The sequence below is a fragment of the Podarcis melisellensis genome (genome assembly GCF_964234715.1).
Source record: "Podarcis melisellensis genome assembly, chromosome: 1".
Taxonomy (NCBI): Eukaryota; Metazoa; Chordata; class Lepidosauria; order Squamata; family Lacertidae; genus Podarcis; species Podarcis melisellensis.
In genome coordinates this window covers 125241958-125253723 of record NC_138528.1, presented here as the reverse complement: position 1 = coordinate 125253723, position 11766 = coordinate 125241958, and the positions used below count along the sequence as shown (strand labels likewise).

At 42.6% G+C, this 11766-nt stretch overlaps 1 protein-coding gene across 1 annotated transcript in view; it reads right to left on the bottom strand.

Annotated features, from left to right (window-relative positions):
- The window catches only part of BMPR2 (bone morphogenetic protein receptor type 2), a 91330-nt gene that overhangs the window by 6963 nt on the left and 72601 nt on the right, over nt 1–11766 (bottom strand). Inside the window, exons 7-11 of the mRNA XM_081911965.1 lie at nt 11334–11448; nt 8583–8743; nt 6060–6207; nt 2741–2877; nt 905–1080 (exon numbers count right to left, since the gene is read on the bottom strand). Coding sequence (XP_081768091.1) covers nt 905–1080; nt 2741–2877; nt 6060–6207; nt 8583–8743; nt 11334–11448 — 737 coding nt within the window. The remainder of the gene's footprint in view (nt 1–904; nt 1081–2740; nt 2878–6059; nt 6208–8582; nt 8744–11333; nt 11449–11766) is intronic.

Genomic DNA, 11766 nt, shown 5'->3' with positions numbered 1-11766 from the left:
CCGAGCAACGGGAGCTCACCCCGTCGCGGGGATTCAAACCGCCGACCTTCTGATCGGCAAGTCCTAGGCTCTGTGGTTTAACCCACAGCGCCACCCACGTCCCTTGTAGCTGCACTTACTGCACAATAACTTTGTGGTTGTCAACCTGCCCTTGGATTGAATTTAACTATTCATATTCTAAGCAGACCCACTGAAATTAATGGACCTAAGTTAGTTGATGTCACAGACTGGCTGGATACTGAGGAGTGGGTACCGGGAGATGAGCTTGGAAGAAGGGATCGGTGATCTGACTGACTCGTCAGGCAGAAGCTGCAGTATTGGAAAGTGAAGAACACAAGCAGGAGGAGGAAGAGATAGGTCAGGCTGGTATAGAGTAGAGGGCTTTCACATCTCCTCCTGCCCCCACCTCTCCTGCCCCACTGTCTCTCAGGACCAGAAGAGGATTGAAGTGGGAGCAGCAGAAACAGGCCACACACAGATGTAGTCTTCACCTGCTTGCGCACCACTCGGGTGGGGGAGATCAGGGTGAGCTACTCTTGCTTCACTGGGTGCACATCTGGGAGTAGCTGTGAGACGCAGGACTGATGGACATGCCTTTTCCTAATTTGTAAGTGTAATTTTGTCAAGAAAGAGTTAATTCCTCACTGTCCTTGCTGGACAGTGCTGTGACAGATGACTTACACAGAGATACTGTCTAAGGGAGAATCACCTTTTCCCGAGTACTGAAGTATCATTATTTTAGTTCAGGGAAAACGTGACATCCTTGAAATCAAAGTTCAACCCTGAGATGAGAACTGAAAGCAGTAAATGGGACACTTAAGTGCATATACAATGTACTTTTAAAAAAGTTTCATTGATTTTTAGAATCAGATTGTGAAAACAGCACACACTTAGTACTACTCACCGCTCATTCTGCATAGCTGTAGACTGCATAGGGTTGACTGTTGGGCTGACAGATTTGTTTCTTTCCCAAATCATCATGAGTTCAGCCATCCTCTCTTCAGCACACTGGGCTGTCAGTCGAGCTTCAGCATCCTGATCCCAACAGTCTTCAATTGTCTCTTTCAGTGACCTCACAGCCTATAAAGTAAACCAGCATTATGTTCTGCACCCTTTTAAAGCTATACTTCAACACACATTCTAAGACCAAACAATGAAACTGAATCTCAAAATTACCGTATTTTTTGCTCTATAAGACTCACTTTTTCCCTCCTAAAAAGTAAGGGAAAATGTGTGTGCGTCTTTTGGAGCGAATGCAGGCTGCGCAGCTATCCCAGAAGCCAGAACAGCAAGTAAGATCACTGCTTTCACTGCGCAGCTATCCCAGAAGCCAGAACAACATGAGGGATCGCTGCTTTCGTTGCACAGCGATCCCTCTTGCTGTTCTGGCTTCTAAGATTCAGAATATTTTTTTTCTTGTTTTCCTCCTCCAAAAACTAGGTGCGTCTTGTGATCTGGTGCGTCTTATAGAGCGAAAAATATGATACATATCCTGTGTTCTAAAGGGTCAAGAAATGTTACACAATCCTGTGTATATTTTCTAAAAAGCCAGCCTTACTAATTTCAATGGGGCATCTCCCAGGTAAAACTTTTAGAAAAATACTACAATGAGTTAGTAATCTTGTCTGTACTAAGGTATGTTATTACTTGATCTGGTGCAGCTAAGATTCTCTTTAAAAGCAATTTGGTCTAGGGTCGTTTGACAACAGAGGTGATAAAAGAACTATATGATTTTACAAATAGGGAACCAGAAATTACTCTAAACGTGTTGACTGCAACAGTGAGATATTTTCAATCATGTTACATGTTTTCAAAATATGTTACAAGGTGGGTGGTAGAGGTTGATAAAAAGGGTTTCAGGTCTTTATACAAATCATGGTAGTGAACATGGTAGCTATAATCAGATTACTGAGAATGAGGATGCTTACATCTGTTACTTCTATTGTGAATGTTAATGCATTAAAAAACTGAGCAAATGGAACAAGAGTCTAGTCCAAAAACAGAGTATGGAAATTTATTGTATTCATCAGTCTGTTGGACTGACATTGCCTGAAATAACACATTAAACTTTTATAATAAAGTATATTTTAAAGCTAGGGACGCGGGTGGTGCTGTGGGTTAAACCACAGAGGCTAGGACTTGCCGATCAGAAGGTTGGCAGTTCGAATCCCCGTGACGGGGTGAGCTCCCATTGCTCGGTCCCTGCTCCTGCCAACACAGCAGTTTGAAAGCACGTCAAAGTGCAAGTAGATAAATAGGTACTGCTCCGGCAGGAAGGTAAACGGCGTTTCTGTGCACTGCTCTGGTTCGCCAGAAGCGGCATAGTCATGCTGGCCACATGACCCAGAAGTTGTACGCAGGCTCCCTCGGCCAATAAAGTGAGATGAGCGCCGCAACCCCAGAGTCGGTCACAACTGGACCTAATGGTCAGGGGTCCCTTTACCTTTACCTTTACCTTATATTTTAAAGCACATTGATGTGTCCTGTGTAGTGATCAAGACAGTGAACTGGGCATTTAAAGAGCACACACACGAATAGAATACGTTACTGACCTCATCATGAAATGTCCAGCCCATACTTGTATCTTGGACTCAAATATTACTTTTTATTAATTTATTTTAGTTTCCTAAAGACAGCAACTTACATATTAAACCAATGTTATGCCTCCAACTCCATAATCTAGCATCTTACATATAATTTCCAAATGAAAAGGGGGGGGGGAGCATCTTGCTTCTCTCACCAAGCTGTTCTCTTTCCAGGCCTCTGGGAATTTTGGTCGTTGCTTTTCCCTTGAAACAAGAACTTGCATATCTTCAAAAGTGGGGTGGTTTCCAACTTCTGCGTGGAATGCTGCCTGGAACTCTGGCACTGATTCTCCTGTTTACAGACACAATAATTTAAACGTAAACAAAAAGTCCAAATAGCTCTGAAATGCCCAGGCATAGCAAGAAGATGCCTATCATATTTTTTCCTCTTGCATCTGAACCAAAATTTGGTCCAGTTGTACTGTGAGCTGCATGTGCTATTGGCTTAATCTCGCTCTTTTGCAAAGTTGAGTGACAAAATTGCCTAAGCTCTGCAAATATGTTATGCCTAACATATGAGGAAGAACAGCAGCATTTAAGGGACCTTGCCTACTTGAGGACCAGGAGATATTTAAAGGAAACCAGATAGTGCATCCTGCATGCTGATCCTAACTATACTACAACATATTTGGATCTTTTTGTATGATTTTACTGTTTTAATTTATACCAATAAAGGCTAGTAGCAGTAGTTGTTGTTGTTTAGTCGTTTAGTCGTGTCCGACTCTTCGTGACCCCATGGACCAGAGCATGCCAGGCCCTCCTGTCTTCCACTGCCTCCCACAGTTTGGTCAAACTCATGCTGGTAGCTTCGAGAACACCAATCATCTCGTCCTCTGCCATCCCCTTCTCCTTGTGCCCTCCATCTTTCCCAACATCAGGGGCTTTTCCAGGGAGTCTTCTCTTCTCATGAGGTGGCCAAAATATTGGAGTCTCAGCTTCAGGATCTGTCCTTCCAGTGAGCACTCAGGGCTGATTTCTACAAGTTCATGGATGCGTTATTTTATCCATTCCTACATTGACTCAAATGCAACTGTATGACATTCTTCTTCCATCCAATCTTGTAAATCTATCCGAAAAATCCTAAGAATGATCTACTGGGAGCCAATGATCTAGATGTGACATGGATCACTAAAAATGATGCAGCTCCAGTATGTGGACAAGACGTTGGGATTGGTGCAAGCGAATACCTGTGCTCTGGACCCTTGCCCTTCTTGGCTGTTAAATCCAGCAGGGAGGAGACAGCTGCCTGGGCCAGGGAGCTGGTCAATGCCTCTTTATGAGAGGGGCCAGTCCTTTTCTGTTTGAAGGAGGCAGTGAGAAGAGCGCTTCTTAAGAAACCATCTCTAGATTCTGAGAACCTTGGTAATTATCGGCCAGTTGCCAACCTCCTTTCTTGGGAAAGGTTCTTGAGTGGATGGTTGCTGACCAGATCCAGGTGCTCTTGGAGGAGACTGATTTTCTAGATCCATTTCAATCAGGGTTTCAGCCTGGCTTTGGCACAGAAACTGCCCTGGTTATGATTACCTCTGCCAGGAGAGATACAGAGGCAATGTGTCCCTGTAAACCCTCCTTGACCTCTCAGTGTCTTTCGATACCATTGACCACTGTATTCTCCTTGTTATGTTCTAAAGTTCTCACCCTGGGCCAGCAGGGGGATACTGTAGATAGTTATGCAAATAAGGGATCGAAAGTGACGTTCAGCGATTGGATAGTTTTAGAAAGTGGTTACAGTTACGCTGTACTGGAGCTCTATATAAGCAGGCTGACTGAACCCTTGAGTTCAGTTCTGTCCTGGCCTGTGAATAAACAAGAGCTGTTTGAAGAATCGCTGTATTGTCTGATATGTTCACCCACAACCTAAGACTCCTGGAGAGGTTATCTGTGTTGGGAGTGGGTGGCACTGCTCTGCAATGGTTCCAGTCCTACCTGGATGGTCGCTTTCAGTGGGTGATGCTTCGGGACTGTATTTCAGCACCATGGGGCCTTCAAGAAGGTGTCCCTCCAGGCTCAATTCTATTCCCCCATATTGTTTAATATCTATATGAAGCCGCTGAGTGGAGTCATCTGGAGTTTGCGCATGTGTTGTCAAGCAATATGCTGATGACACACAGGTCTATTTTTCCTTTACATCTACAGGTGTGGCAGTGGATGTGCTCGACTTGCCTTGGTAATGGACTGGATGACAGCAAATAAACTGAAGCTCAATCCAAACAAGACAGAGGCAGCATTAGTGGGTGGTTCCCTAGACCAGATAGGTGGAAGATTGACTGCTCTTGAGGGGGTTACACTCCCTTTTAAGGAGCAAGTACTTCTGGATCCACTACTTGAGACCCAGGTGGCCTCAGTTGCTTGAAGGCCAGGTAGCCTTAGTGGTGCAGAGTACCTTCTGTCAGCTTTGGCTGATGGCCCAGCTGCACCAGTATCTGGACAAGGATAGCCTAACTTCTGTGGCCTACACTCTGGTAACCAATGTATAACCAATGCGTTATACATGGGGCTGCTTCTGAAGACAGTCTGGAAACTTCAGCTGGTGCAAAATGCAATTGCCACATTGTACAATGCCCTGGGATCTTTTGATAAAGGGTGGTAAATAAATTGAAATAATAAAAGAATACAGTGGTACCTCGAGTTACAAACGCCTCAGGTTACAAACGCTTCAGGTTACAAACTCCGCTAACCTGGAAGAGTTACCTCGAGTTGAGAACTTTGCCCCAGGATGTGAACGGAAATCGTGTGCCGGTGGCGCAGCGGCAGCAAGAGGCCCCATTAGCAAAAGCACACCTCTTGTTAAGAAGAGTTTAAGGTTTAAAACAGACCTCCGTAATGAATTAAGTTTGTAACTAGAGGTACCACTGTACTAATAACAATTAAATAATTATAATTCAGACTAATGATACTTTCCTCACATACTTCATTAAAAAAGCTGACATTTTATTTTTCAAAATGTAAACATTTCAGGGACATATTTCTATGGAAGCTCCCAACATACCTGGTTTGCCTTGGTAACAAAATATGAAAATCCCACAATGTGCTGTTTTGAGGCCTTCCCCGCTTCTTTTGTGGCTTGTGCTATGCATGCAGAATTTCAGATGTTACTGGTCTGCCATATATATGTATTTGTGTGTGTGTTGGTGGAGATTGTGTATACCACCAGCCACCCAACAAACCTCATGTGGACATGTCCACAGTATTCATTCAGCTTTACCAGCTGTAACATATAAGCTTTCCTTAATACCTAAAGCTTATCGGCAACATTACTTTATCAGGCACCAAGGCTACATATTTCATCATGAATTATAACATTTAATACAACTCTGAAACACTAGATGGCACTGAGTTCACTGTGGGAAACAAATAAGAGAACTGGGATTTACAGCCAATCCTTACAGATCTCAATAGCAACCGCCCCTCCCCAAAGACCCAAAACCAGTGGATGTAATCAGAGTAGGAGAATTCCAGCAATTCCTCTATTACCTGGGAACAGGTCTGTGCATCTCATAAAAATCTCCCAGTAGATTAGGCCTAGTGCATACATATCTACTTGTTTTAGAGCGGATTCGCAATCCCTCAAGTTCACAGCTCCTTCCAGCACTTCAGGGGCCATGTAGCGGATTGTACCAACCTGCAGAAACATGTTGTGACATTCTTAACATTAGCTCAGTATTTACAAAATCCCGTCTATTGCCCTTATCTTTAAAAGGAATTAAGTAGAACTACCCCTCCCCATTTATGTTCACTTCCATTCTCAGGGTGGAATCTCTTGAACAGAAAGACTTTTCAAGGCCATACTGCCTTGTTCTAGTCTTATTAACCACATTTATAATAACAACTATGCCCATTTTGTTGTGTCCTCATTCCCAATAAAAGTCTTTTGTGGCATGATTTAATAGTTTTGAGAAGTAGCCATAAGTGGAACAGGAGCAAAGTAATGTTTAGCTAAAAAGTTCAGTACTGTATTTCCTTGACCTCAAAATTAATAATAAAGGTTCTCTTATTTCCAGCAGGAGCATAAAGGGCGACAGCTGCATGTAGGGCAGATAGTCTCAGAGATATATTTATTCATTCACACTGAGCAGGTGACAGGATCAGACCATTTCTCCACCTCCATTTGGCAAAAGGAAACATGAGGAGCTGTTCTTTTTTAAAAAAACCTTTTTGTGAAATAACGACCTTTTATAGCATTTTATACCATCCCTCCTTTCACTGTAAAAAGTGAAATAGTAAATCTGGGAACAGCTGTCCTTTAGATTGTTATATAGATACAAAATTCACATTGTACCTTTAAAAAGAAATAAAAACTTTGCATGATATACCGAGGCACTCGGGATTTTTATGTATCTTGAACTAAAAAGCAGAGATTAATTCTCTTTCGATTTCCCCTTTTCAGATTCAGTTATAAATTTTAGTTACTGAACTACCTGTAGAGGGGATTTCAATCTCAGGTTAAACACACAGCCGTTACTGGAGGTGTTGGAAAGGTCTGTTGACATGTGCAAACAAATAATGGACACAACAGGCTGAAGGATAATGTTTGTAACAAATTTCCTTACTGGTTACTTCCTAACATGTGAATCAAGTCCGGGATGTACACCATATACAATCCTTAAGCCAGGTATATAACCTATTTAATTAAATCCAATGCAGATATATTTCTTCCTTTCTTAATACATTCTCGTTTGAGTTCATATATTACACAGTCCTCAAATGTGGTTAAGGAAAGGTATGTTAGGAAGTAACCAGAAACGAGAGGCAGACAAACCCGCAGAGCTCTGCCACAAACCAATCAAGATTATTCACATGCATTGTACCAGAGATGAAGGACTTGGCCTCTCTACTCCAAAATATAAGCAAGCAGCAACCAGGAAAGATTTGGGGCCCTTTCTGTGAACATTTTGATTAAAGATCTGGGTTTGAAACAAATTGTCCCTTTAAAAAACAGCCAGCGTCTTCTGCTTCATGATAGTCACATCAAGGTAGAGTAGAAAACTCTCATTGGCTCGGGTTCTAACAGGAGTCAAGGAAGCTCATGAAAGAAAAAAATCCCATCAGCCTCTCTGCTTTGCAATTGCCTGTGACCTCTGGAAAGCCTCTGGAAGTTTGGGGGACCAGCTGAACAATGTGGGCTGAGATGTGATCAGTGTGTGTGTGAGAGAGACAGAGAGAGAGAGAGCGCGAAAGAAAGAAAGAAAGAAAGAAAGAAAGAAAGAAAGAAAGAAAGAAAGAAAGAAAGAAAGAAAGAAAGAAAGAAAGAACCTATCCTTCTATGAACATCCTTGTTAACTTATTTTAGGATCCAAGTCTCATATTCAGTTAAGAAGAAGAGGAGGAGTTTGGACTTGATATTCTGCCTTTCACTCCCTTTAAAGCAGGAATGTCCAAAGTCTGTTTTGGGGGCCTAATCCAGCCCGCCAGTCAGTTTAATCTGGCCCCTGTGACAGTTATTATTTATGGGGTAAAAAACCTCAACAACTTCAATCCTAAAAAAAGGTCAACAACTTTGGTTGGTCCCCAAACTTTGAAAAAAGTTTGGACACCACTGCTTTAAGGAGTTTTAAAGTGGCTAACAATCTCCTTTCCCTTCCTCCCCCCCAACAAACACTCTGTGAGGTGAGCGAGGCTCAGAGACTTCAGCGAAGTGCGACTAACCCAAGGTCACCCAGCAGCTGCCTGTGGAGGAGCGGGGAAGCGAACCTGGTTCACCAGATTATGAGTCCACCGCTCTTAACCACTACACCACGCTGGCTCTCTGTTACTGTTCCTTGCCCTGCCTCCCCTCCTCATGTCCTGTTCCACACTGTCTCAGAAGCCCACTCCCAACGGCTGGAGATGCTTTGTTGGGATGGAGGGGAGGAAGATCAGGTGGCTGCAGGGGAGAGTTGATGGGAAACTTTCCTTCCATGAAGTTCCTTAAGATTTTAGAAGGGGTTTCTGAAGGGAATCCTTCTGTTGTGCATAATTTAACCGTGTCCAACCATTGTACTCCCTTTCCATACTTACCTCACTGATTGCAGCATTGTCCTCCTCACCTGGACGCACTAGTCTATTTCCTGTTAGCTTCATAGAGAGTCCAAAATCACTAATAACACATGTTCCATCATTCTTCACCAATACATTACGGCTGTTCAAATCCCGGTGGGAGATGGCAGGTTTGTAGTGATCTGTTTGGACATTTGAAAACCGTGCTTTAGGATTTCTAATTGTTTCTGTCCATATACTATGAAACGATTGCTATGCTATACTATTCTGAATCTAAGAATCTGTTCTATAATCATGGATATTTTTAAAAAGCAACAAACTGTGCAAACTTCAGAGTATCTATGCCAGTACTAAAATAATATATTATCATACTTTTTTGTTGTACAGAACAAGTATGTCTCTGTCAGTGGAAGAGAGGTAATTTCCAAATATTCTTTCTCCCCCCAGCAGCCCATGGGTACCCCTAAATTTGCTAAAAATGGTTGGGGGACCCTTGAGAAGAAATTTAGAGGGACATGGAGGGGCTACAGAGGGGAAAGGGGAATCACCAATAACTGCCTCCCTCAGCATTCTGCTGATAGACTGGCAGTGCTCCAAAGAACGTGTGGCCGAGGCAGGGAGTCAGGAGGCCAGTGATTTATGGGGATTGATGCTGGTTCTCAGGCAGGAGCCAGACCAGGTGGAGGAGGAAGAATCAAGGCAGTCTGAGATGGAGGGAGGTGCACAGGTTGTGGTGGAGGAAGAAGGGATAGCTCAGGCGAGGGACAGGTCAGTGGATTCCCAACATTCCCCTGCCCCACTGTCTCCTAGAACCAGGTGGGGCCTGAAAAGGGAAGAGCAGCGATGATGTCCATGCAGGAGATGTTTCAGGTTGTGGCCATGCAACCCGTCAGAGGAGGGTTTGTGGCTAATTTAGGAGCATGAAACTCCGGAGATGTTAAGCTTTTAACCATATCATTGATATATAGGTTAAATAAAGCTGGGGCTAGGATGCAGCCTTGCTTAACCCCCTTGGTGGCTGGTACAGGGCCTATGAGTTGGCCATTTGTGGAAGATCTTACATACAGCACAGTATCTTTATATAGGCCACTAATCAAGATCTTTTATCTATACTGGATGTATTCAGTTTGGCCCAGAGTCTTACTCGTGAAATTGAATCAAAGGCAGCCTTCAAATCAATGAAGGCTGCATATAAGACCCCACAGGTTTTCTTGGCGTATTTATAGATAAGATGTGCAAGACAAAACAGTGATCTATGGTAGATCTGCCTTGCTTAAATCCAGCTTTCCAGCTTTCAGAGGAGGGTATATAAGCCAGAGGAGAGGAAGGGACCTACTGCTCTATAGGACCCAGGCATGTGGACAGCTGCCTAGAGGCTAGACATTGTAGTAAGTATTTCTCTTGCAGACAAAGTACAAACTACGAGATATGTGCTTCTTTACCTGGGGCTGGCCATGACAACAGATTATTTTGATCAGCAGATGTATACTGTTAGATACAACCAAATAGCATAGAAAAATATGGCAAAAATTGTGTCTCTTCTTTCTCCCCATGCACAAAGAAGTCATATATATCATTTACAGATAGGTAGCCGTGTTGGTCTGCCATAGTCAAAACAAAACAAAATCCTTCCAGTAGCACCTTAAAGACCAACTAAGTTAGTTCTTGGTATGAGCTTTCGTGTGCATGCACACTTCTTCAGATACACAAAATTTTCTGAGCCCGCTTTAATCAAACGACTTAACCACATTTCACAATTGTTCACTTATAGGAGAAAAGGAACGAGACATCTGGGGACATCCCAGGCTCAGTGACACAACCATTCATGGTTAAACATGATCCTATTTGTAATGCCCTATATTAGGTTCTGGGACACGGGTGGCGCTGTGGGTTAAACCACAGAGCCTAGGGCTTGCCGATCAGAAGGTCGGCGGTTCAAATCCCCGTGACGTGTGTATCTGAAGAAGTGTGCATGCACACGAAAGCTCATACCAAGAACTAACTTAGTTGGTCTTTAAGGTGCTACTGGAAGGATTTCCCCCCCCATATATATCATATAATTGTAGAGTTGGAAGGAATCTTGAAGGTCATCTGGTCCAACCCCCTGCAATGCAGGAATCTTTTGCCCAAGGAAGGGATTGAATCCACAACCCTGAGATTAAGAGTATCATGCTCTACCAACTGAGCTATCATTCCTCCTTGTTCTGATTCATAATATCTGGTTGCCTGACTCAGAGACATTGAGTAATTCTGTAATTTTTGCACCTGCTCTTATTTGGTATTTCTGTTCAATTTTTTTTGCTAAAAGCAGCCTTCAAAGTTACTGTGGGGTAACAAATGACTTTAAAAATCTTATTTCCATATATTTTTATTTGCAATCAACTTCTCAGGCCATTTTTCTCATTTTTCTACTTTTTCAATCATACATTGCTCAGCATGCATTGAGATTATACTGTTACTGGAGCCATTTTTCAGCTGAAGAGAAGTGTAAAAATATTTGAAATGTGTAAGCAAATAAAGCATAATGTATTTTAAATCAAGTGCCAAAATTAAGACACCTCATCATGGTTACTAATTATTTAAGAAAGCTCCAAATGAACTTACATAAAGCACAATGGGTGCAAAAAATAGTGTATAGAAGAGTTGCTTATTTCTAATGGCAGAAATATTTGAATCACCATAAAATAAAAATCTCTAAAAATCCTTTGATTCTGTTATCAAACAGAAAATCCTAAATTATCTTTATGGAAAGCTGCATAACCCTGGCCTTACCTCCTCGAGGCAACTCTGTGTGGAGATATGCCAGACCTCTAGTTATAGTATGTGCCAAACGACATGAGTTCACCCAGTCACTAGTATGAAGACTCAAATACCTGCACAAAGAGCCCTGGAAAGGGAATAAACAGTGCATGTTATTAGGGTCATCAGTCCCTTGTAGAGACTTTTAATCAACACTTATTTCCAATACAGTGGTACGTCAGGTTAAGTACTTAATTCGTTCTGTTCTTAACCTGAAACTGTTCTTAACCTGAAGCACCACTTTAGCTAATGGGGCCTCCTGCTGCTGCCGCGCCGCTGAAGTACGATTTCTGTTCTCATCCTGAAGCAAAGTTCTTAACCTGAAGCACTATTTCTGGGTTAGCGGAGTCTGTAACCTGAAGCGTATGTAACCTGAGGTACCACTGTACTCCATTTCAAAATTTGT